The sequence below is a fragment of the Dendrobates tinctorius genome, unplaced genomic scaffold (genome assembly GCF_039654945.1).
Source record: "Dendrobates tinctorius isolate UK_male_01 unplaced genomic scaffold, ASM3965494v1 ptg000136l, whole genome shotgun sequence".
Classification (NCBI taxonomy): Eukaryota; Metazoa; Chordata; class Amphibia; order Anura; family Dendrobatidae; genus Dendrobates; species Dendrobates tinctorius.
Window position 1 is genome coordinate 5,110,648 of NW_027361804.1, and position 26,920 is coordinate 5,137,567.

The 26,920-nt window shown below is 50.9% G+C and overlaps 1 protein-coding gene across 11 annotated transcripts in view; it reads left to right on the plus strand.

Annotated features, from left to right (window-relative positions):
* ERC1 (ELKS/RAB6-interacting/CAST family member 1) overlaps nt 1-26,920 on the plus strand; it is a 66,820-nt gene that overhangs the window by 21,023 nt on the left and 18,877 nt on the right. For 2 of the 11 annotated variants that reach the window (XM_073544153.1, XM_073544159.1), the window contains exons 6-17: nt 4,017-4,109; nt 4,420-4,587; nt 5,503-5,670; nt 6,442-6,579; nt 6,675-6,815; nt 6,920-7,060; nt 7,189-7,221; nt 7,847-8,040; nt 9,965-10,100; nt 13,542-13,673; nt 16,808-16,968; nt 24,105-24,252. In XM_073544153.1, the coding sequence (XP_073400254.1) occupies nt 4,017-4,109; nt 4,420-4,587; nt 5,503-5,670; nt 6,442-6,579; nt 6,675-6,815; nt 6,920-7,060; nt 7,189-7,221; nt 7,847-8,040; nt 9,965-10,100; nt 13,542-13,673; nt 16,808-16,968; nt 24,105-24,252 (1,653 nt within the window). The remainder of the gene's footprint in view (nt 1-4,016; nt 4,110-4,419; nt 4,588-5,502; nt 5,671-6,441; nt 6,580-6,674; nt 6,816-6,919; nt 7,061-7,188; nt 7,222-7,846; nt 8,041-9,964; nt 10,101-13,541; nt 13,674-16,807; nt 16,969-24,104; nt 24,253-26,920) is intronic. The other 9 variants (XM_073544158.1, XM_073544160.1, XM_073544156.1 and 6 more) reach the window with 7 other exon arrangements.

Consider the following 26,920-nt stretch of genomic DNA (forward strand, 5'->3'; position numbering starts at 1 on the left):
ACTATAGAGGAGCCCCTCACATGTTACTATAGAGGAGCCCCTCACATGTTACTATAGAGGAGCCCCTCACATGTTACTATAGAGGAGCCCCTCACATGTTACTATAGAGGAGCCCCTCACATCTTACTATAGAGGAGCCCCTCACATCTTACTATAGAGGAGCCCCTCACATCTTACTATAGAGGAGCCCCTCACATCTTACTATAGAGGAGCCCCTCACATCTTACTATAGAGGAGCCCCTCACATCTTACTATAGAGGAGCCCCTCACATCTTACTATAGAGGAGCCCCTCACATCTTACTATAGAGGAGCCCCTCACATCTCACTATAGAGGAGCCCCTCACATGTTACTATAGAGGAGCCCCTCACATCTTACTATAGAGGAGCCCCTCACATCTTACTATAGAGGAGCCCCTCACATCTTACTATAGAGGAGCCCCTCACATGTTACTATAGAGGAGCCCCTCACATGTTACTATAGAGGAGCCCCTCACATGTTACTATAGAGGAGCCCCTCACATGTTACTATAGAGGAGCCCCTCACATGTTACTATAGAGGAGCCCCTCACATGTTACTATAGAGGAGCCCCTCACATGTTACTATAGAGGAGCCCCTCACATCTTACTATAGAGGAGCCCCTCACATCTTACTATAGAGGAGCCCCTCACATCTTACTATAGAGGAGCCCCTCACATCTTACTATAGAGGAGCCCCTCACATCTTACTATAGAGGAGCCCCTCACATCTTACTATAGAGGAGCCCCTCACATCTTACTATAGAGGAGCCCCTCACATGTTACTATAGAGGAGCCCCTCACATGTTACTATAGAGGAGCCCCTCACATGTTACTATAGAGGAGCCCCTCACATGTTACTATAGAGGAGCCCCTCACATGTTACTATAGAGGAGCCCCTCACATGTTACTATAGAGGAGCCCCTCACATGTTACTATAGAGGAGCCCCTCACATGTTACTATAGAGGAGCCCCTCACATGTTACTATAGAGGAGCCCCTCACATGTTACTATAGAGGAGCCCCTCACATGTTACTATAGAGGAGCCCCTCACATGTTACTATAGAGGAGCCCCTCACATGTTACTATAGAGGAGCCCCTCACATGTTACTATAGAGGAGCCCCTCACATGTTACTATAGAGGAGCCCCTCACATGTTACTATAGAGGAGCCCCTCACATGTTACTATAGAGGAGCCCCTCACATGTTACTATAGAGGAGCCCCTCACATGTTACTATAGAGGAGCCCCTCACATGTTACTATAGAGGAGCCCCTCACATGTTACTATAGAGGAGCCCCTCACATGTTACTATAGAGGAGCCCCTCACATGTTACTATAGAGGAGCCCCTCACATGTTACTATAGAGGAGCCCCTCACATGTTACTATAGAGGAGCCCCTCACATGTTACTATAGAGGAGCCCCTCACATGTTACTATAGAGGAGCCCCTCACATGTTACTATAGAGGAGCCCCTCACATGTTACTATAGAGGAGCCCCTCACATGTTACTATAGAGGAGCCCCTCACATGTTACTATAGAGGAGCCCCTCACATGTTACTATAGAGGAGCCCCTCACATGTTACTATAGAGGAGCCCCTCACATGTTACTATAGAGGAGCCCCTCACATGTTACTATAGAGGAGCCCCTCACATGTTACTATAGAGGAGCCCCTCACATGTTACTATAGAGGAGCCCCTCACATGTTACTATAGAGGAGCCCCTCACATGTTACTATAGAGGAGCCCCTCACATGTTACTATAGAGGAGCCCCTCACATGTTACTATAGAGGAGCCCCTCACATGTTACTATAGAGGAGCCCCTCACATGTTACTATAGAGGAGCCCCTCACATGTTACTATAGAGGAGCCCCTCACATGTTACTATAGAGGAGCCCCTCACATGTTACTATAGAGGAGCCCCTCACATGTTACTATAGAGGAGCCCCTCACATGTTACTATAGAGGAGCCCCTCACATCTTACTATAGAGGAGCCCCTCACATCTTACTATAGAGGAGCCCCTCACATCTTACTATAGAGGAGCCCCTCACATCTTACTATAGAGGAGCCCCTCACATCTTACTATAGAGGAGCCCCTCACATCTTACTATAGAGGAGCCCCTCACATCTTACTATAGAGGAGCCCCTCACATCTTACTATAGAGGAGCCCCTCACATCTTACTATAGAGGAGCCCCTCACATCTTACTATAGAGGAGCCCCTCACATGTTACTATAGAGGAGCCCCTCACATGTTACTATAGAGGAGCCCCTCACATGTTACTATAGAGGAGCCCCTCACATGTTACTATAGAGGAGCCCCTCACATGTTACTATAGAGGAGCCCCTCACATGTTACTATAGAGGAGCCCCTCACATGTTACTATAGAGGAGCCCCTCACATGTTACTATAGAGGAGCCCCTCACATGTTACTATAGAGGAGCCCCTCACATGTTACTATAGAGGAGCCCCTCACATGTTACTATAGAGGAGCCCCTCACATGTTACTATAGAGGAGCCCCTCACATGTTACTATAGAGGAGCCCCTCACATGTTACTATAGAGGAGCCCCTCACATGTTACTATAGAGGAGCCCCTCACATGTTACTATAGAGGAGCCCCTCACATGTTACTATAGAGGAGCCCCTCACATCTTACTATAGAGGAGCCCCTCACATGTTACTATAGAGGAGCCCCTCACATGTTACTATAGAGGAGCCCCTCACATGTTACTATAGAGGAGCCCCTCACATGTTACTATAGAGGAGCCCCTCACATGTTACTATAGAGGAGCCCCTCACATCTCACTATAGAGGAGCCCCTCACATCTCACTATAGAGGAGCCCCTCACATCTCACTATAGAGGAGCCCCTCACATCTTACTATAGAGGAGCCCCTCACATCTCACTATAGAGGAGCCCCTCACATCTCACTATAGAGGAGCCCCTCACATTTTCAGAATTTCTTTTCATTTTTATAGTGGGAACTCTTAAGTTATCATTTAAAGGGCCAGCGTCCGTTTTGTGTTAATAAAGCTTCATCATTTTGTATCTTGCGTATACCCTATGGGTTTAGTTTTGCTTGCTGTCAGTAATAATAATAATAATCTTTATATAGCGCCAACATATTCCGCAGCGCTTTACAGTTTAACAGTTTCAAAACACAATTCATAAGTAACAACGTTAACAATAGAATCATTAAAGCACAATCAGCCGCCCCTGCTGGTGAGAGCTTACAATCTACAATGAGGTGGGGGAGATACGGAGCACAGGGGTGTATATACAATGATGGTCCAGCCATTTTGAGGGAGTGAGGGATGGATGCAGATGGTGAATGGGCTACACAGGCACACTTACACATAGAATGTCTGTGATTAGTGAATGTGATAGGCCGCTCTGAACAAATGCTTTTTGAGGGAGCGTCTAAAACTATGCAAATTGTGGATAGTCCTAATTTCTCGGGGTAGAGCATTCCAGAGGATAGGGGCAGCACGGGAGAAGTCTTGGAGTCGGGAGTGGGAGGTGCAGATTAGTGCAGAGGTTAGTCGAAAGTCGTTTGCAGAGCGCAGTGATCGGCTAGGCCGATAGACAGAAATGAGGGAGGAGATGTAAGGGGGTGCCGCACCGTGGAGAGCTTTGTGGGTGAGAACAAGTACTTTGGCTGCCCATTCATTATAGGATCCACTTCAGTGTAAATGGATTAGTTCTCACACAGCTGAGGATTCGTTGCAATGTGTCAGTTCAGCAGCGATATCCCTTGTTCATAGTGAGACATTGCCCCCAAACCCTCAGCCGTGCGAGCAGGTTTGGGTCAGGGTAAGCTTTTAGCCTCTGTGTGTTAGGTAGGAAGTCTCCAGCAGGCAGAGCATTTGTGTCGCTCGTCACTGGCTGTGCTTTAGAGGGGATGTAAGGTGGAGTTGCCCTTTAGATCAGGGTGGTCTCTGGGGTCCTCCGTAGCTGCTGCATGTGGCGGCACTGAGCATTGTGTTTCCTGACAGGTAGAGCAGCTGAAAGAGGAACTGACAACAAAGGAGAGCCAGGCGGAGGAGCTGCGGAGACGAGCGTCAGCTCTGCAGTCGGAGCTGTCTGGCGTAAGGCTCCTCGTTGTCTGTCCGCTGGCTTTCCCTGTCTCTGCCTGGCGGTCTGCACTGCCTCTAACATCTCCATCTATCAATCACTGGCACTAACCTCTGCACTCTGCACACTCTGGGCCACTGGCCCTTTTAAATCTGAGAATTCCCAGTCTGGGAAAGCTGGGTGCCGGCTGTGACCGGGCCTTGCATTTCTTGGGTTGACTTGCTGCTTCAGGGGGCACTCTCTCGGGTCTGGTTGTATGTGTCTTGTATGATGCGCCGGCCGCCATCTTGTTCTCAGTTTGTCCTTGTCTCCTCCTCCCTGCAGATTGGGCAGGTGAAGCAGGAACTCTCCCGGAAGGACACGGAGCTGCTGGCCCTGCAGACCAAGCTGGAGACGCTCAACAACCAGTTCTCTGACAGCAAGCAGCACGTGGAGGTCCTGAAGGAGTCGCTGACCGCCAAGGAGCAGCGCGCCGCCATCCTGCAGACCGAGGTGAGCAGACTGGGTGCAGACCCAGGCTTCAGCCGAAATGCAAGGACGGGGCGGGCAAAATAGCGTAAGAGGGTGGAGTAAGGTGCCGTGGGCGGCGCTACGGGATCTGCAGAGGGTCAAAAGATTGTTAGATAGGCGGAGTTAGATGAGTTTGTTTTGGTGGGTGGGGATAGAGGGTCTCTGGATGGAATTAAAGGGTCAGAGGCTGGGGTTGGAGGGTAGCTGGGTGGAGCTGGAGGGCGGCCGGGAATGGGGGGCTGGTAGGTGGCCGGGGATGTTGGGGGAGGGAGCTGGAGGGCAGGCTGGGGACGTTGGGGTCTGGAGGGCAGCCAGGGATCTTGGGAATGGGGGGGGGGGTTGGAAGGCAGCTGGGAATGTTGGGAATAGGGGTTTTGGAGGGTGGCCGGGGATGTTGGGGGAGGGAGGGGTTGGTGGGCGGCCGGGGATGTTGGGGACGTTGGGGTCTGGAGGGTCACTGGGGACGTTTTTTTTTTTTTTTTGGGGGGGGGGGCATTTTTAGCCGATTGAATTAGACTGTTTGTTATGATTTTGGGGGGGAGTTAGTCCAAGGTTAATAAAATTGGGCAATAAGGCGATAGAGCCTCCATAATAGGGGCACAAGGTATTAAAAGGCCGGAAGGAAACTCCATGGGATGGAATCATTAGGGAACCGTTTGGTGGGTGGAGTGAGATGACACATATTTCATTTGTTAGCGCCAACTAGTGGTCATGTATGGGAATTTGTTGGGCATGTCTTGGTAACATGAGGTATATAAATGTAGGTGGATTCAGAGGGTAGTGGGAGGAGTCTTTGGGTAGTTTGGGGGCAGTTCTCTTGAGTAGTGGGAGGAGCCAGAGCAGTTCTTGTGAGCGCTAGTGGGTGGAGCCCAGCTCATGTCCCACCCCCTCTCACAGGTGGACGCGCTCCGCCTGCGGCTGGAGGAGAAGGAGACCATGCTGAACAAGAAGACCAAGCAGATCCAGGAGATGTCGGAGGAGAAGGGCACCCTGTCCGGAGAGATCCACGACCTGAAGGACATGCTGGACGTGAAGGAGAGGAAGGTGAACGTGCTGCAGAAGAAGGTGAGCGAAGGAGTGAAGACCTCTCTCCACCGGGTGATCTCTCTTCTGTCCTGATGGTTTCTTATAGTGTATCAATCTGGAGCCCAGAGGATTGTCTACACTGGGTAAAAATGTAACAAACCCTCAGCTGTGGGCGATGTGGGGTCTGTCCACAAGTACTTTGTGCCTCTGGTAGATTGTCAGCTCCTGGGGTGAGTGACACAATGTTACGGCATCAGTGTTGGGTGCAGTTCTCAGCTCTCACCACTAGATGGCGCAGTCTGACCACTGCTCTGTACATTATTGCTGGCAGTGGCCTCCTCGTGCAACGCTTGCTGAGACTTATTGTCCAACCCCAGTATGTGTGGGTTAATCATATTTAGTCACATCAGGTTTGTGATATTTGGTGTGTCGTTGGCCCGCGCCTGTCAGATGACGGTTGGGCGCTGCTGCCCACAGCCTGGTCTCTTAACCCTTCATCTGGCAACGTCTTCAGACAACAAGGTGGTCTTGTCTCGTGGGATCTCCTGTGACGTTACTCCTGAATTGCCTTATTTTTGGCTGCGGGTATTTTTGGAAGCCGGGCTCGTCCTGTGTACACAGCAGTCTGGGACGCAGCCCTGATGTGGCCGGCAGGTCTCGTTAATTAGAGAGAAGCCTTCACCCCATGTGTGGGGTCAGTGCGGCTTCTTACCTGTCACACAAGGGACCTTAGAGGTGCAGAAATATGACTTATCGCAGTATTGGATGCCGGACTAACGGAATTTCACCATATAAGTGTTTCATCCCTAGATCGAGAATCTCCAGGAGCAGCTGCGGGACAAGGAGAAGCAGCTGGGCAGCCTGAAGGAACGAGTAAAATCCCTCCAAGCCGACACCACCAACACGGACACTGCCCTGACCACCTTGGAGGAGGCGCTGGCCGAGAAGGTAAGGCGGCAGAAAAGCATCGGTCTGAGCTCCAGAACCTGCTCCTGACCCCGATCATTGCAGGCAGCGCTAATTCGAAGGTGTCTTGCCCTCAGGAGAGAATCATCGAACGTCTGAAAGACCAGAGGGATCGAGATGAACGCGAGAAGCATGAGGAGGTGGAGTCTTACAAGAAAGAGCTGAAGGACCTGAGAGAGAAAGTCAGCACCTTACAGGGAGACCTCTCCGAGAAAGAGGTGCGTCTGGAGAACACATGGGGGCTCGTCTGCGGTAGAATAGTCGTCAGTGACTGTCCGTCTGGGCATCTGGGTCATGTCATCTTTTTTTATGGTCCGGGCAGTCTTCGCTCTTGGACTTGAAGGAACACGCCTCGACTTTGGCCTCCTCCGGCCTGAAGAAAGACTCCAGACTGAAATCCCTGGAGATCGCGCTGGAGCAGAGGAAGGAGGAATGTCTGAAGCTCGAGAGCCAGCTCAGGAAGGTGAGGAGCTGGGGGCTGTCCGAGACCCCCACGATATTAACACGCAAATGATGGTGACCTGTATATCGTCCCGGTGTGTCCACGTCCGTCCATCTCCTCTCTGACGCCAGTCTGTTTCTTGTCCTTAGCAGTCAGATGGGTCACAACACGTCGGAAAAGCAGTAAGTCCCCTCAGCATGGACCCCTGTGTGCTAAAGCTGATGCCGCATGTTGTGCCCCCCCTTGTCCATGCTGCCCACTTCCTTGCCTGATAATGGTTCTCATCCTCTTTGGGTTCCCCGTCCAGGGCGGGTCTCCTCATCTTCTGCACCCTATGATTAGTCCTGTGTGGTTTTTGGCCTTCCTGCTCCCGTCCTGTGGATGTAACCTCGCCCTAGCCGGCAGTGACCGCGCCGATGGTGCCAGGTGTACGGGTAGAGCCTCATGTAAACAAGCGACTGTTAATTATCACGGTGGGGTGTGGACCATCTATCCCCCCTCACCCTGCCAGCTGCCCACAGCCACCCGTCACCTCATGGAAACTGCTGTCTGCGTCCTCGGTTGCGGGCACGTGTGAGCCAGACCGCTGGGCGCAGTCCTCGTATGTTCACCATATCTGCATCATGACAAACCAAAGTTGGCATTCGTGCCAAGCAAACGGGCAAGTTCTGGCGATCTAACATCATCGTCCTGCTGAGAGATGAGAAGGGATGTTATGTGTCACCAATATGGCTGCCCGATTCCCGCAGCCCCCTATTTTTATTTTTTTTATGTCCCCCCTTTCTCAGTTATTTTCTGTCTTCTTAGGCCCATGACGCAGCGCAAGATGCAAAATCCAACCCCGAGGTGAACGAGCGGGTCCAGCAGCTGGAGAAGGAGTTGGCGAAGTTGCGGGAAGAGGCCGGCAAGTCCCAGGCAGAGGTGGACCGGCTCCTAGACATCCTGAAGGAGATGGAGAATGAGAAAAACGAAAAGGACACGAAGATTGCCGAGCTGGAGAGGTGAGTAGGCCGGAGGGAGGTGTCCGCACTGGTGACCTGCGCCTCTGGAGGGCGCCGCACTCCTGCTCTGTGCTCCCCGTACACTGGTATATTGGGGGTTATATCCGTCTCTGTTTCCTGTCTATAATCTTCTGTCCTGTTTATTAACTGTCTCTTTATCTGACTCTCTCTTGCTGTCTCTTTCCCGGACTTTCGGCCGTCCTCAGCGTGACATCCAGGTGAGTGCGGCTCTCATGCTGCTGCTTTATCAGTGACCGGCTATGCTCCTGGAATTGGCACCCAGTTTTGCAGAAGGCAGGGGAGGATATTTACAGGCGCACCCACTATGGCTGCCGGTACTCATGCTGGTAGTTTGTCACCATGTATAAGCGTAGGTAATGGGAGATTAGCTCCAGAGGATTGCCTAGGAGGGATGAGGTGGTAACAATATCTCAGCTGTGAGGTCAGGAGCTCAGGATAAAGAATGCTGCCCAGTGACAACAAGCATTGGGCTCAAAATGATAACCAGTCTATGCGAGCTAAAACTGCACCCTAAATTAAGGTTGTCAGCAGTAGGCAGTGTAAAGAGGATGTGGAATGGTTGTCAGCAGGAGGCAGTGCAGAGAGGATGTGTAAGGGTTGTCAGCAGGAGGCAGTGTAGTGAGAATGTGGAGGGGTTGTCAGCAGGAGGCAGTGTAGAGAGGATGTGGAGGAGTTGTCAGCAGGAGGCAGTGTAGAGAGGATGTGGAGGAGTTGTCAGCAGGAGGCAGTGTAGCAGGATGTGGAGGAGTTGTCAGCAGGAGGCAGTGTAGAGAGGATGTAGAGGAGTTGTCAGCAGGAGGCAGTGTAGAGAGGATGTGGAGGGGTTGTCAGCAGGAGGCAGTGTAGGAGGATGTGGAGGGGCTGTGAGCAGGAGGCAGTGTAGAGAGGATGTGGAGGGGTTGTCAGCAGGAGGCAGTGTAGAGAGGATGTGGAGGGGTTGTCAGCAGGAGGCAGTGTAGAGAGGATGTGGAGGAGTTGTCAGCAGGAGGCAGTGCAGTGAGGATGTGGAAGGGTTGTCATCAGGCGACAGGTGGTGTTGTCAGATGGGATCAGGTTGTCTGCTAAGGGCAGTCTAGGGAAAATTTGTCGGGCTGGAGACTTCCAGCAGGGGCATTGCAGAGGGGCAGTGTTGACAAAGGTGGCACACTGGGTGCCTTGTCAGATGTCCCATGATGCACTGCAGCCTCTCACTTGTTAGTCATGCCTCCAGCAGTCACCGGGGGGGCAGTTGAAGGACGACTCTGCTGGACCCCTGTACTCTGCAGAGACCCTGACATCCACCGTGTGCGGGAGCTGATGGAGACGCAGAGGTTAATGCCGGTGGTCTGCCCCATCAGCGTGCTCGCTGGCAGCTTGTGCTGAGCTGGGGATTGCCCTGTGCCCGCTGCTCATTGTCTCCGTGCCCCCCGACGACTCTGGATGATTCTGTGCGTTTCCAGACCATCAGCAAAGCCTTTGTGTGGAGGCGCGCGGGTCAGTGGAGAGACCCCGCTCCGCCCCGGCGGCCCCCGGAGGCCACTGCTGCTCTGCGTAGCTGTGGGATGGGGCTGCATGCTAACTCAGCACTGTCAGTCCCATGTAAATCCTGTTATTCCCTTAGAGGGCCTGGGCTCTGTCGGGCCGGTCCAACCACAGGGAAGTGGGGGGTAATATGCCCGTGCAGGGGTCCTAACCCCCCCCATCAGAGGGCTCAACTAATAGTAAAATAGTATTCTCGCCCCATCATAGAGATTGAGAACATTTTCCTGCCTTTCTTAGTTTTTCCGTCTCTCGGAAAGCTGGGTGACCACCCTAAAGTACTCAGTGACCGTGCGTGCACCATGTTGGTGGTCACCCAGCTTTCATGGGAGTGGATAGATTTGTGAGGGGGTGCTTCTGACCACCTAATTTATGTCTCTTCCAGGCAAAACAAAGACCAGAATAAGAAAGTGGCGACCCTGAAGCACAAGGAGCAGGTGGAGAAGAAGAAGAACGCGCAGCTCCTGGAGGAGGCGAGACGCCGGGAGGACAACCTGACCGACAGCTCCCAGCAGCTGCAGGTAGGAACGCAGAGAAAAAGCAGAACAGAGCGTTTCAGGAGCTGGGGCGGGCTGTGCGGATTATGTCTGAATGTACAGGGCAGGCAGAGTAAAGCATTGTCGACAGCAGCGCAGAGTATTTCAGGGGAGCAGCGCTTTGTATATATCAGCGGGGGATACCGGAAGATAACCACAGGGTCCTCATGGGATAATTGCAGGGGAGGACTCTGCTTTCCCCTGCAGCACAGAGTATTTCAGGGAAAGACTGCGAGTATTGTGATTGACAGACTGGTCTAGATCATGATCATGACGTAAGCAAGAGGATGGTAACAGGTGGGCTCAGTCTGAGATTGGGCTTCACAGCAGTACAGAGTATTTCGGGGAGGGCTGTACAGAGGAGGTGACTAAGTCTGGCATATCTGCGGTTCTCCTGCCTCCCTCTCCTCTCCCAGGGCCCGTGGTCCTGCCCCCTCTTCCCTTTCTCCTTAGGTCTGTGGTTCTCGTGGTCCCCCACCCTACGCCTCGGGGTCTTTGGTCTTCCTGCTTCTTTGGCATTCCCGCACCCTCTTGTCTCTAGGGTCTGTGGTCCTTCCTCCTCCTTTCACGCCTATAGTCCTATTGCTTCTTCTCGTCCCCGGGGTCTCTGGGCCTTCCCTCGCTCCTGGTGGCTATCGTCCTCCCACTTCCCATTGCTCTGGTCTCTGTGGCCTGTCGTCTTGCCGTCCTGCCATCGGCTTCCCCAGGGACCCTTCGTCCTACACTCGGGACTCGTCGACCGCCCACTTCCCGTCGCTCCGAGCTCTATGGCAAGTCATCCTGCAGAGTTCTACCCCTCTGGGACCTATCGTCCTCCCACTTCCCATTGCTCTGGTCTCTGTGGCCTGTCGTCTTGCCGTCCTGCCATCGGCTTCCCCAGGGACCCTTCGTCCTACACTCGGGACTCGTCGACCGCCCACTTCCCGTCGCTCCGAGCTCTATGGCAAGTCATCCTGCAGAGTTCTACCCCCCTGGGACCTATCGTCCTCCCACTTCCCATTGCTCTGGGGGCTATGACCTGTCTTCCTGCCCTCAGCCTCCCGGCACCCTTTTTCCTGCTCCCGGGGCCCGTCGTCCTCCCACTTCCCATTGCTTTGGGCGCTATGACCCAGCGTCCTGCCCCCTGGGACATGCCGACCACCCATTTCCCATTGCTCCAGGCTCTATGGCCTGTCATCCTGCCCTCGAACTCCCGGCGCCCGTCTTCCTGCTCCCGGGGCCCATCGTCCTCAAACTTCCCATCACTCCGGGGTCTGTGGTCCGTTGTTTTGTCCTGTCCTTGGCCCCCAAGATCCGTCGTCCTGCCACTTCACATCGTTCCAGGCTCTGAGGCCTGTCGTCCTGTTCCCAGGACCAATCGTCCTTCCCTTGGGATCCGTCCTCCCACTTCCCTGCGCTCCGGGTTCTGTGGCCCTTCGTCCTGCCCACGGCCCCCCTGATGTCCGGGGCCTGTCCTCCTCCCACGCCCCATCGCTCTGTGCTTTGTGACCCGTCGGCTCGTCCTGCCCCTGGGGCCCGTTGTCCTCCCACTTCCCATCGCCCCGGGCTCTGTGGTCCTGAAGCTTCCTTTGGGTCTGGGGTCCTCCCGTCTCTCTCCACCTGGGGTCTGTGGTGGGCTCTGCTGTCTAATACCGGATTATTAACCCTCCTGGACAACGCTCTGCATTGGCTCTGTGGTGGCTGCACCTCACGTGTGCTGTCCGGACGACCAGAGGCTTACACTCCTACTGCCGATACAAGACCTGGGGGGCGCGGAGACAAGAGACCCTCACATCTTTGCATCCGAATAAATTAAACCCCTGGTTTACATTGTCCTGGTCTTTTTCCAGAATATCAAGCGGTGTCTAATTAATCCAGTTTTCACATTTTGGAATAAAGGAAGTTTCTTTTTGCTGGAAAATCAAGTCTGCAATTATTTGTGTTGGATAATCCAGACCATCAGATTCCGGATTATAGGAGGCTCGCTTTCATTCAGAGATTCCAGATCATTAGGTTCCGGACTAAACGATTTGTCGCTCCTAATCGCTCTATTACATCATTTCCAACCACTCCTGCCATAGTATTCTTAATGCCAGAAATTCTAGATTATTGGATTCCAGATTATCGGACGTCTGCTGTTATGATTTTTTCCCCTCCGGAGGAGCTTCAGACGTCATGTAGATGTAGAATGGCCGTATACCACCGCGCCCTCGGAGCCGCAGGTTTGGGGCGAGTCCACAGAAAACCCCGTTTTAGAAACCTTCTGGTCTCCGCGGTTTGGGCCGGAATTAATGGCACAGAAAATAAGATGAGCGAGTTCCCGCGGGCGGCCATCTGCACGTCCCGCCATATAAATACCCCGACAGCACACGCCCCGCTCCGCGCTGCCCCCAGAAGACGGCGGCCGGCCCCATCCGATGTCACAGGATGACAGCGATAATAATCAAATGTTTTTCATGTTTTTTCTTTTCCTTTTTTCCTGCCGACACTTTGAGGTCTCGTTCCTTGTCAGTCTCCGGGTGGAAATATGTCAAGAACATCCCCGAAGCCTTTCCTCTACGCGTCTGGCGGAGAGCGCAGCGACAGAGGCTCCATTCAGCGAGACCAACGCGAGAGACGGATTAGGGCCCCTCCAATTAGTCAGCGGGGGGCTCCCTCCGCGCCCTCTCTAAGAGGCTGTGATTTAGGTGCTTGGCCTCCGCCTCTCAGGTTGTTGTGTTTGGAAGGATGAATTTCGGGCCCCCGAGGGACGGTGGTTTTTGGAGACACGCCACGGAGCTCGCTGAGGGACCCGCCAGGCGGCCATCTTGATTGACTCCACTGGCCGGGGGCCAGGGTGTCCGGCGCAGGGCTTGCGGTTTGGGCCTGTTTACTTTGGTCACACAGAAGTCGTTTTACTGGATGTGTCTCGTTCTGAGGAAGTCGCGGCCGTGGCCTCAGAGACCGTCAGGGCGGTCTCAGGATGTCTCGCAGGAGACAGCCGCCGGACCAAAAGCTGCAGCTCAATAGTCCCCACCCCACCTTTACTTTTTCCAAGACCTCTGCTTGCTGTCAGTAGATGACGTCTTTCTTAAGAAGCAGAAAACCTGTCCAGATCAGTGATCGCCACCGTAAAACTACAACTCCCAGCATGCCCTGGCTAGCTGCATTTCCTCTTTAAATTTTTGTGCACATAATGCATTAACTCTTCACTAACCGGAACGGTCTGTCTACTAACTACTCTCATCATCTGTGGCTTCCTATCCTCCGCTGCTGCCTCTAACTTCATTGCCGAAGCCGCGCCGTTCTCCTACAGGACGCCCTCTTTTGCACTGGATTTTTCACCACTTCCGCCACTAACCTCCTGCTTCTTCTCATCTCCTCCTTGCTGATGGTTTCCTCTCTGCCTGGGTCTCTCTCTGCCTCGGAGCCTCGAGCCTCCTCACACGTCTGCCTTCCTCTCCGCAGGACGTCATGCACCAGAAGGACGATCGCATCGAAGAGCTGGAAGAGGCGCTGCGCGAAAGCGTGCAGATCACCGCCGAGCGGGAAATGGTGCTGGCCCAGGAGGAGTCCGCCAGGGCCGACTATCAGAAGCAGGTCAGCCGCCGGGTGCCGGGGTGCACTACCAACCACACGTCTGCTCAGTCATACCCAAAGCTGAATTCTGCCGTCTGCAACCATTTCTGGGTTACATCAGGGGTCGCCTGACTCTCCTGCTGCTGCAAAACTACAACTCCCAGCATGGTTATTCATATCATTTAGGGGGCTACATACAAGTTTCCCCTGTGGCTGTGTCTGAGAGTGTGGTGATTGGCTCAGTGAGATAAGAATGCTTTGCCCTATGGAGGAGCTGGCTCAGTGGGGAAGTGTACTGCATAGCTCTTTCAAATGCATAGACCAGAGGACAGCATGACTAGGTGAAAAGACTATTGGATAGATGTATTCCGTGCTTGGCTCAGTGAGAACGTGCTCCAATGTTCGATAGAAAGGCCGGGCTTAACAGCTTATTAATTGACAGGATCCTTTTACATTGTAGCTGGAAAGTGTTGGCTCAGTATCAATGTTCGAATCTTTGCACCGCATGGTAAGGAGTTGGTGTGCGGCTCGGTGGGAACACGACCTTGTATCTGTTACACAACTCTAGCACAGCATGGCAAGAAAACACTGTGGATGAGTGGGTAACACATCCTTGAATCCATTACTTCACTTACACTACACAGATTGATGACAAAATAGTGGGTGGATCAGTGGGAACATGTACCCACAGTAATTATCTAATATCCCTAGGTGTCTCTGCTGCACATATTGGTAAGGAGATCGGGTGTGTGTGTGTGGCTCAGTGGGAACATGAAATTGTGTATATTAGTAGGAGGACTTGTACCAGATAAGAGGAAACCTTGTGCGGCTCAGTGGGTATATATCCTTGTTCTTTTTTACATTAGGTAGTTTGAACAAGCTGTGAAGAATCGTGGCTTAGTGGTAAAATATTCTTGTGTTCCTACTTTGACTAAGTAAGGAGCCTTTTTTTGTTACAGTTTGATAAGAGGTGATGTGTGGTTCAGTGAGTAAATGTCCTTATGTACATTACCTTAGGAATTTATGTAAAGCACAGTATGGAGACCCTGCACAACTCGGTAGTAGCTTGTCCTAGTGACCACTACACAAGTCAGTGCGTGACTGACTCAGTGGGTAAATGTCGTTGCCATTTTTCCAGTGTTCTATCATTATAAATAGTATGTTAATCACTTTAGCTCACTATGGGATCTCATTGCATGATTTGACAATGGGGCAGTGTGTGGCTCAATGAGTATATGTCCTTGTGTACTTTACATTAGCACAGTTGGAGGGTTTGATGTACAGGAGGATGATAAGTAAGCAGGGTCTGGCCATTACAATGGTCTAATGGCACAGGTGGGTGAGGCTTTAGTGCTTGGCTCAGTGGGTAAGCGTTCTGGTTCCCTGTACACAAGGATGATTTTTGCTTCCGGCATACACCGTACCTGTGTAATTCCATGCTTACCTCCTATCTTGTCTCTCTGCCTGTCCGAAGCGGTCTTGTGAAGCGCTGCATGACGCCGGACATCCTGCCTTTAAATGGTGCAAGGTATAGTGAGCCCCTCATGCCCGAACTGTGGTGACCTTCCTCCCAGGACCTGTCTACCCTTCTCCCTATTAGTAACCCACACCACTGCCCGGTCCTGCAGCCGTCATCACTCATCCTCCATCTGACCGTAAAGTGTGACAGCAGGCTGTAAAGCGAGCTGCTTTCCCTGGAGATTCTCCTGCTCTACTGACCTCTAGTGGCCAAGACCGAATATTACATCCTAAGAAAGTCTCCCACAAGCTGCTGATAGTCCTCCCTCCCTGATCTCCCCTTTCCTCTCTTCCTCTTTCTGCTCTCGTTTTTTATTTCTTCGCCTCGTTAATCGCTTGACAACCGGTATAATAACTAGTTGACACTCCGCGGTGACATTGTTGCACTAATCCATGAACCTTTAATCACTGACCCAATTAATCATTCCCCTCCAGGCTCGTCATGCAAGATGGGCACTTGCTGTAGTCATTACCTCGTGTGTAGGAGGGGCTGCCAGAGGGTGGGGGGGCCCCAAAATAGCGACGGGTCGGTGTCTGTCTGGTCTTCCAAGAAGCGGGTGGCTTTCTTCAGACTTTCCAATGACCGCCGTCACCTTAGGTGACCTTTAGATAGTGGGAAAGGATTCACCGTGCAGTTACTCAGTATGACGTCCTGCTGGGAGCTGTAGTACCACCACCACCGTCGCCACAATTGCTTGGCTTTAAAATTAAGTTGCCCTGTAATGAAAAGTTTTGCAACTTTCTGCTAACTTTTTCTCCTTGTTCATTAACCCCCCTCTGAAGGGAGACCAAAGTATTACAGCAGTCAGAAAGTGAACTCTGCACCCACCACGAGGCGTTTGCATCACTTTCTGTCCAGTACGGTCACCTGCAGTCCTTTGTAAATTTACATATAACCCATTGTGATGTCACAATCTTGGCTCTGCTATATCTAACACTGCTTTTCCTGGTTTCCGAGGCCGCCCCCTCCTTGCTGCGTCCCACCCTGATGTCGGGCGACGCTCCACCTGCATTTGCAGACCCTCGGTCAGAGCGGCGGCGGCCAGGTGACCGGGGGAGACAGACAGCGCTCTGTTCCTAGAATCATCCCCATCCTTTTAATGCCACCACAACACACGCCGGGTAAATGACGGGCGCTGCTCACGGAAAAGTCCATCGGCTTCATGGAAAAAGGACAAATGTTCCCAATGTACTCGCCGCTAGGACTGATCCCACATTCACTTGCTGACCTTGGCTGCTAAACTCCCCCCGAGCCCCCCAGGCCTCTCTAATTATAATTAGCTGGTAATCAGAGGGTCATTATGGAGGTCGTGAAACCCCCTCTTGTTCTGCCGCACACTGCTGGGGGGCTCGCCAGTCCTTAAAGAAACAGAAACCTCCCACAAACGAGTGGCAGCAGCTGCGGGCGCCTGCTCCTTTACGAAGCTAAAATACAAACACTTGTTTTTTTTATCCCTGCAATTAGTCCCACCATGATGTAAAAGCAAGGTGGGGGAGTCATAATGGCTGATAACGGGGAGTAATAGATGCAGTGCATCTTTTCCTTTACTCCCGTCCCCCTGTAAGTGCGCTGGTGCCGTGGGGGTCTCCTATCTCCCCTCCGGCAGCCGCTGACTCGCTGCCCGTGTCTCCCGCAGGTGGAGGAGCTGATGATGGCCATGGAGAAGGTGAAGCAGGAGCTGGAGTCCATGAAGGCCAAACTGTCGTCCACGCAGCAGTCGCTGGCCGAGAAGGAGATCCACCTGACGAGCCTCCGGGCCGAGCGCCGCAAGCACCTGGAGGAGGTGCTGGAGATGAAGTAAGAAGCCTGTGGGTTACCATGCCTGCTGTCAGTGAATGCAAACCTCCATTGTCTGCCCCTAACGTCATAGGTTTGTGCCCATCGTAGGGAATCGGATCCAATCCTGACTATTGCAACAGACCCTCAGTTGTGATAATCTCCTCAGTGGGGTACGTTCACTGACCGCTAGCAGAGATCTTGTACCCTTTTAATCAGGGACTCCCCGCCTTCATATAGGAACTGTTCACGGCTGTAACCAGTGCAGGGACTACTGATCCCATCATTGTGTTGTCTGGTATTATAGTCCAGAGCTGAACTCTCTATTCTGCGAGTTGTGTGCGGGAAACTTCTGTGACTGCAGCTGAATTATGAATGCAGCTCTGGAGTATAAGTGCAGTATTTTATGACGCCGTTTTGGATCGGGCCTGCGCACTCTTGGTGAGGTCTCCACCACACTTGTCCCATCAGGCGTGACCAGCAGAGGCCACCGCCAGCCCGGTCACGGGCATTCCTCCAGGGCAACGAGCCGCTCGAGGAGGTGGAATCCACTGCCACTTTATATAATGTAATCGCTTACGTGGCAAATGAGGCATGAAAAGAGTTTGGCAGCGGTGAGGATGCGGGAGCCCGAGCCCCCCAGCCGGCCCGGAGAGGAAAGTGACACCAGGTCAGGATTAATCAGCGGCACAATAATGGAAAACACAATCCCTAATCCCCCCCCCCACAAAGAGCCGATTGTGAGGACCTGCAAGTCACGGGGGAGGGGAGGAGCGCAGGTTATGGGGTAACGCAGCCGGAACGCTGGGGGTTAAGTGCCACACTTCACTAAGGCTACTTTCACACTAGCGTCGGCCGACGTACGTCGCAATGCGCCGTTTTGGAGAAAAAAACGCATCCTGCAAAGTTGCCCGCAGGATGCGTTTTTTCTCCATAGACTTGCATTGCGACGTATGGCCACACGTCGCATCCATCATGCGACGGATGCGTCGTGTTTTGGCGGCTGCGACACACAAAAAAAAGTTACATGTAACTTTTTTGTGCGTCGTGTCCGCCATTTTCGACCGCGCATGTGCGGCCGAAACTCCGCCCCCTCCTCCCTGGACATTACAATGGGGCAGCGGATGCATTGAAAAACTGCATCCGCTGCCCCGTTGTGCAAATCTTTCACAACGTGCGTCGGTACGTCGGCCCGACGCATTGCGACGGGCCCGTACCGACGCTAGTGTGAAAGTAGCCTTACTCAAATATCACAACAAAGGCCCAGAACGCAGGGTCCGAAAAAAGTCACTGCCCCCCACCTCCGAGCCACAGAGACTGCACCAGTGCGAGCTCCGCTGCTACCAAACCCAGCCGGGCCAGGAGCCGGGCCACATGACGGAGTGTCCACTACTCCCAGACGTGGTCACCCAGCTTTCCTGGAAACTGACAAATTAGATAAGCCCCGAAGAAAAGTGTGATCTGCGCCCTAACATGTAGTAATGGACGGGGCAGGACGATCGCTCAGATGTACGGTGATCAAGGTCCGTGAGCAAAGGACTAAACTCCAATCACACCGGTCAGCTGCCGGGAGCAGATATCTGCAAGACGGAGCGGTATGCAGACCCTTATATACTGCGCAGTCCCACTCCTCCTGTATATATACCCTGCACAGTACCGCTCCTCCTGTATATATACCCTGCACAGTACCGCTCCTCCTGTATATATACAGTGCACAGTACCACTCCTCCTGTATATATACACTGCACAGAACCACTCCTCCTGTATATATACTGCACAGTACCACTCCTCCTGTATATATACACTGCACAGTACCACTCCTCCTGTATATATACAGTGCACAGTACCGCTCCTCCTGTATATATATACACTGCACAGTACCACTCCTCCTGTATATTTACACTGCACAGTACCACTCCTTCTGTGTATATATATACACTGCACAGTACCACTCCTCCTGTATATATACACTGCACAGTACCACTCCTCCTGTATATATACACTGCACAGTACCACTCCTCCTGTATATATACACTGCACAGTACCACTCCTCCTGTATATATACACTGCACAGTATCACTCCTCCTGTGTATATATACACTGCACAGTACCACTCCTCCTGTATATATACACTGCACGGTACCGCTCCTCCTGTATATTCCTCCTGTATATATACAGTGCACGGTACCGCTCCTCCTGTATATATACAGTGCACAGTACCGCTCCTCCTGTATATATACACTGCACAGTACCGCTCCTCCTGTATATATACACTGCACAGTACCGCTCCTCCTGTATATATACACTGCACAGTACCGCTCCTCCTGTATATATACACTGCACAGTACCACTCCTCCTGTATATATACAGTGCACAGAACCACTCCTCCTGTATATATACAGTGCACAGTACCACTCCTCCTGTATATATACACTGCACAGTACCACTCCTCCTGTATATATACACTGCACAGTACCACTCCTCCTGTATATATACCCTGCACAGTACCGCTCCTCCTGTATATATACAGTGCACAGCACCACTCCTCCTGTATATTTACACTGCACAGAACCACTCCTCCTGTATATATACTGCACAGTACCACTCCTTCTGTATATATATATATATATATATATATATATATACACTGCACAGTACCACTCCTCCTGTATATACAGTGGGGCAAAAAAGTATTTAGTCAGTCAGCAATAGTGCAAGTTCCACCACTTAAAAAGATGAGAGGCGTCTGTAATTTACATCATAAGTAGACCTCAACTATGGGAGACAAACTGAGAAAAAAAAATCCAGAAAATCACATTGTCTGTTTTTTTTTTTCATTTTATTTGCATATTATGGTGGAAAATAAGTATTTGGTCAGAAACAAGCAATCAAGATTTCTGGCTCTCACAGACCTGTAACTTCTTCTTTAAGAGTCTCCTCTTTCCTCCACTCATTACCTGTAGTAATGGCACCTGTTTAAACTTGTTATCAGTATAAAAAGACACCTGTGCACACCCTCAAACAGTCTGACTCCAAACTCCACTATGGTGAAGACCAAAGAGCTGTCAAAGGACACCAGAAACAAAATTGTAGCCCTGCACCAGGCTGGGAAGACTGAATCTGCAATAGCCAACCAGCTTGGAGTGAAGAAATCAACTGTGGGAGCAATAATTAGAAAACGGAAGACATACAAGACCACTGATAATCTCCCTCGATCTGGTGCTCCACGCAAAATCCCACCCTGTGGGGTCAGAATGATCACAAGAACGGTGAGCAAAAATCCCAGAACCACGCGGGGGGCCTAGTGAATGAACTGCAGAGAGCTGGGACCAATGTAACAAGGCCTACCATAAGTAACACACTACGCCACCATGGACTCAGATCCTGCAGTGCCAGACGTGTCCCACTGCTTAAGCCTGTACATGTCCGGGCCCGTCTGAAGTTTGCTAGAGAGCATTTGGATGATCCAGAGGAGTTTTGGGAGAATGTCCTATGGTCTGATGAAACCAAACTGGAACTGTTTGGTAGAAACACAACTTGTCGTGTTTGGAGGAAAAAGAATACTGAGTTACATCCATCAAACACCATACCTACTGTAAAGCATGGTGGTGGAAACATCATGCTTTGGGGCTGTTTCTCTGCAAAGGGGCCAGGATGACTGATCCGGGTACATGAAAGAATGAATGGGGCCATGTATCGTGAGATTTTGAGTGCAAACCTCCTTCCATCAGCAAGGGCATTGAAGATGAAACGTGGCTGGGTCTTTCAACATGACAATGATCCAAAGCACACCGCCAGGGCAACGAAGGAGTGGCTTCGTAAGAAGCATTTCAAGGTCCTGGAGTGGCCTAGCCAGTCTCCAGATCTCAACCCTATAGAAAACCTTTGGAGGGAGTTGAAAGTCCGTGTTGCCAAGCGAAAAGCCAAAAACATCACTGCTCTAGAGGAGATCTGCATGGAGGAATGGGCCAACATACCAACAACAGTGTGTGGCAACCTTGTGAAGACTTACAGAAAACGTTTGACCTCTGTCATTGCCAACAAAGGATATATCACAAAGTATTGAGATGAAATTTTGTTTCTGACCAAATACTTATTTTCCACCATAATATGCAAATAAAAGGAAAAAAAAACAGACAATGTGATTTTCTGGATTTTTTTTTCTCAGTTTGTCTCCCATAGTTGAGGTCTACCTATGATGTAAATTACAGACGCCTCTCATCTTTTTAAGTGGTGGAACTTGCACTATTGCTGACTGACTAAATACTTTTTTGCCCCACTGTATACACTGCACAGTACCACTCCTCCTGTATATATACACTGCACAGTACCACTCCTCCTGTATATATACACTGCACAGTACCACTCCTGTGTATATATACACTGCACAGTACCACTCCTGTATATATACACTGCACAGTACCACTCCTCCTGTATATATACAGTGCACAGAACCACTCCTCCTGTATATATACAGTGCACAGTACCACTCCTCCTGTGTATATATACTGCACAGTACCACTCCTCCTGTATATATACACTGCACAGTACCACTCCTCCTGTATATGTACACTGCACAGTACCACTCCTCCTGTATATATACACTGCACAGTACCGCTCCTCCCGTATATATACACTGCACAATCCCACTCCTCCTGTATATGTACACTGCACAGGACCACTCCTCCTGTATATGTACACTGCACAGGACCACTCCTCCTGTATATGTACACTGCACAATACCACTCCTCCTGTATATGTACACTGCACAGTACCACTCCTCCTGTATATATATACACTGCACAGTACCGCTCCTCCTGTATATATACACTGCACAGTACCGCTCCTCCTGTATATATACACTGCACAGTACCACTCCTCCTGTATATATACACTGCACAGTACCACTCCTCCTGTATATGTACACTGCACAGTACCACTACTCCTGTATATGTACACTGCACAGTACCACTCCTCCTGTGTATATACACTGCACAGTACCACTCCTCCTGTATATATACACTGCACAGTACCACTCCTCCTGTATATATACAGTGCACAGAACCACTCCTCCTGTATATATACTGCACAGTACCACTCCTCCTGTATATATACTGCACAGTACCACTCCTCCTGTATATATACACTGCACAGTACCACTCCTCCTGTATATATACACTGCACAGTACCACTCCTCCTGTATATATACACTGCACAGTACCACTCCTCCTGTATATATACACTGCACAGTACCACTCCTCCTGTATATGTACACTGCACAGTACCACTCCTCCTGTATATGTACACTGCACAGTACCACTCATCCTGTATATGTACACTGCACAGTACCACTCATCCTGTATATGTACACTGCACAGTACCACTCATCCTGTATATATACACTGCACAGTACCACTCCTCCTGTATATGTACACTGCACAGTACCACTCATCCTGTATATGTACACTGCACAGTACCACTCATCCTGTATATGTACACTGCACAGTACCACTCATCCTGTATATGTACACTGCACAGTACCACTCATCCTGTATATATACACTGCACAGTACCACTCCTCCTGTATATATACACTGCACAGTACCACTTCTCCTGTATATATACACTGCACAGTACCACTCCTCCTGTATATATACACTGCACAGTACCACTCCTCCTGTATATATACACTGCACAGTACCACTCCTCCTGTATATATACACTGCACAGTACCACTCCTCCTGTATATATACACTGCACAGTACCACTCCTCCTGTATATATACACTGCACAGTACCACTCCTCCTGTATATATACACTGCACAGTACCACTCCTCCTGTATATATACACTGCACAGTACCACTCCTCCTGTATATATACACTGCACAGTACCACTCCTCCTGTATATATACACTGCACAGTACCACTCATCCTGTATATGTACACTGCACAGTACCACTCATCCTGTATATGTACACTGCACAGTACCACTCATCCTGTATATATGCACTGCACAGTACCACTCCTCCTGTATATTTGCACTGCACAGTACCACTCCTCCTGTATATATAAACTGCACAGTACCACTCCTCCTGTATATGTACACTGCACAGTACCACTGCTCCTGTATATATACACTGCACAGTACCACTCCTCCTGTCCTGTACACCGGCTGTATCTCTCGATCTCCGTTCCTCCAGTTATTAGCAGGTCTCGCAGTTGGAGCAGACCTTTGTTCCCGGCAGTACCATACGATGTTAGACGGCACAGTGCCCCCTTTCCTGCCTGGTCGAGGTCACTTAGTTGGGGGCTGAAGATTATTGTGCCGGGTTCTGGGTCCAGACCACTGAGGCGTCAGTGTTTGGTTGTGTCCGTTTTGAAATGCAGGAGGGGCATTAATTGATATGGGGGGTCTCCCTGGGAGGGGGACTGGCCTGTCAGGCTGGTAGTCAGGTGGTCATTACCTGGCAGACACTGTCAGCAAAGTATTAGGCTGAGTACTGCGGTGTGTGGGGTTCACTCGGCCCAGAATCTGTGGATGTGAAGTGTTTTGTGAAGGGGATGATGCAACACCCTAAACTGTGGGCGATAAGTATCCAGGTGGTGGATTATTTATCCCACCTCTGGGTCAGCAGCACAGAGGATTTCAGGATCTGTGAGTGGATCCTCATCCTGTGGCCCCTGCTGTGATTTTCCCACTGATGACTGTGTTGCCACGAGTTGTCCTCCTGTTATCACTCGCCCCACAGAGGTCAGACCCCACGTAACATAGTTTATTTTACACCCTTTCTGCGCCTCCCCCCGCCCCGTCATCTCACACCAAGGAATAGTCTGTATGTTGGATAGCTGCCTGACAACCAGTATGGCCGCCATTATTACACCAGTTACTTGTCACCCGGCATAAAGAGTTAAGTCTGGAAGATGCTGAGCTCGGTCTCCATGATGATGTAGCCTCTGGGGGGCGCCGTGTGGTGCGTCTGATGTTCTCACTTCTCTCTGTCTCTCTCCTCACATGTTTTATGTCTTAATTCATTGGAACCCTGAAACACGTTAAATAAACCACTGTATAATCCAGCTATCCTTTGGAACTTTATTGTCATGGCAGCGCGGCTTTAATCCACATCTCCTATCTAGTATATCATCTCTCTCCTCACAGGCAGGAAGCTCTGCTCGCCGCCATCAGCGAGAAAGACGCCAACATCGCGCTGCTGGAACTCTCTTCTTCCCGTAAGAAGAAGACGCAGGAGGAGGTGGCATCGCTGAAGAGGGAGAAGGACCGACTGGTGCAGCAGCTCAAGCAGCAGGTGAGCCGGCGAGACCGAGAAAGGGTCTTATAGGGTCTCTAGTGACATCCAGAGCTTCACATACAGAGAATCGTGCTTCATGGGAGCTCAGGTGCCAGTAGAGAGCGCGGTGCATCATTAGCGCTCAGGTGTCAGTACAGAGATCTGTATATTGTTGGCTCTCAGGTGTCAGTACAGAGATCTGTGTATCGTTGGCGCTCAGGTGTCAGCACTGAGATCTGTATGTCGTTGGCTCTCAGGTGTCAGTACAGAGATGTTTATTGTTGGCGCTCAGGTGACAGTACAGAGATCTGTGTATCGTTGGCACTCGGGTGACAGTACAGAGATCTGTATGTTGTTGGCGCTCAGGTGTCAGTACAGAGATCTGTGTATCGTTGGCACTCGGGTGACAGTACAGAGATCTGTGCATCATTGGCGCTCAGGTATCAGTACAGAGATCTGTATGTTGTTGGCGCTCAGGTGTCAGTACAGAGATCTGTATGTCGTTGGCTCTCAGGTGTCAGTACAGAGATGTTTATTGTTGGCGCTCAGGTGTTAGTACAGAGATCTGTATATCGTTGACTCTCAGGTGTCAGTTCTCAGATCTGTATGTCGTTGGCTCTCAGGTGTCAGTACAGCGATCTGTGTATCGTTGGCGCTTAGGTGTCAGTACGAGATGTTTATTGTTGGCGCTCAGGTGTCAGCACAGAGATCTGTATCGTTGGCGCTCAGGTGTTAGTACAGAGATGTTTATTGTTGGCGCTCAGGTGACAGTACAGAGATATGTGCATCGCTGGCGCTCAGGTGTCAGCACAGAGATCTGTATCGTTGGCTCTCAGGTGTTAGTACAGAGATGTTTATTGTTGGCGCTCAGGTGACAGTATAGAGATCTGTGTATCATTGGCGCTCAGGTGTTAGTACAGAGATCTGTGCATCATTGGCGCTCAGGTGTTAGTACAGAGATCTGTGCATCATTGGGGCTCAGGTGTCAGTACAGAGATCTGTGCATCATTGGGGCTCAGGTGTCAGTACAGAAATCTGTGCATCATTGGCGCTCCGGTGTCAGTACAGAGATCTGTATGTCGTTGGCTCTCAGGTGTCCGTACAGAGATCTGTATGTCGTTGGCTCTCAGGTGTCAGTACAGAGATCTGTGTATCGTTGGCTCTCAGGTGTCAGTACAGAGATCTGTATGTCGTTGGCTCTCAGGTGTCAGTACAGAGATCTGTATGTCGTTGGCTCTCAGGTGTCAGTACAGATATCTGTATGTCGTTGGCTCTCAGGTGTCAGTACAGATATCTGTATGTCGTTGGCTCTCAGGTGTCAGTACAGGGATCTGTGTATCGTTGGCGCTCAGGTGTCAGTACAGAGATCTGTATGTCGTTGGCTCTCAGGTGTCAGTACAGAGATCTGTGTATCGTTGGCGCTCAGGTGTCAGTACAGAGATCTGTATGTCGTTGGCTCTCAGGTGTCAGTACAGAGATCTGTATGTCGTTGGCTCACAGGTGTCAGTACAGAGATCTGTATGTCGTTGGCTCTCAGGTGTCAGTACAGAGATCTGTATGTCGTTGGCTCTCAGGTGTCAGTACAGAGATCTGTATGTCGTTGCCACTCAGGTGTCAGTACAGAGATCTGTATGTCGTTGCCGCTCAGGTGTCAGTACAGAGATCTGTGTGTCGTTGCCGCTCAGGTGTCAGTACAGAGATCTGTGTGTCGTTGGCGCTCAGGTGTCAGTACAGCGATCTGTGTATCGTTGGCGCTTAGGTGTCAGTACGAGATGTTTATTGTTGGCGCTCAGGTGTCAGCACAGAGATCTGTATCGTTGGCGCTCAGGTGTTAGTACAGAGATGTTTATTGTTGGCGCTCAGGTGACAGTACAGAGATATGTGCATCGCTGGCGCTCAGGTGTCAGCACAGAGATCTGTATCGTTGGCTCTCAGGTGTTAGTACAGAGATGTTTATTGTTGGCGCTCAGGTGACAGTATAGAGATCTGTGTATCATTGGCGCTCAGGTGTTAGTACAGAGATCTGTGCATCATTGGCGCTCAGGTGTTAGTACAGAGATCTGTGCATCATTGGGGCTCAGGTGTCAGTACAGAGATCTGTGCATCATTGGGGCTCAGGTGTCAGTACAGAAATCTGTGCATCATTGGCGCTCCGGTGTCAGTACAGAGATCTGTATGTCGTTGGCTCTCAGGTGTCCGTACAGAGATCTGTATGTCGTTGGCTCTCAGGTGTCAGTACAGAGATCTGTGTATCGTTGGCTCTCAGGTGTCAGTACAGAGATCTGTATGTCGTTGGCTCTCAGGTGTCAGTACAGAGATCTGTATGTCGTTGGCTCTCAGGTGTCAGTACAGATATCTGTATGTCGTTGGCTCTCAGGTGTCAGTACAGATATCTGTATGTCGTTGGCTCTCAGGTGTCAGTACAGGGATCTGTGTATCGTTGGCGCTCAGGTGTCAGTACAGAGATCTGTATGTCGTTGGCTCTCAGGTGTCAGTACAGAGATCTGTGTATCGTTGGCGCTCAGGTGTCAGTACAGAGATCTGTATGTCGTTGGCTCTCAGGTGTCAGTACAGAGATCTGTATGTCGTTGGCTCACAGGTGTCGGTACAGAGATCTGTATGTCGTTGGCTCTCAGGTGTCAGTACAGAGATCTGTATGTCGTTGGCTCTCAGGTGTCAGTACAGA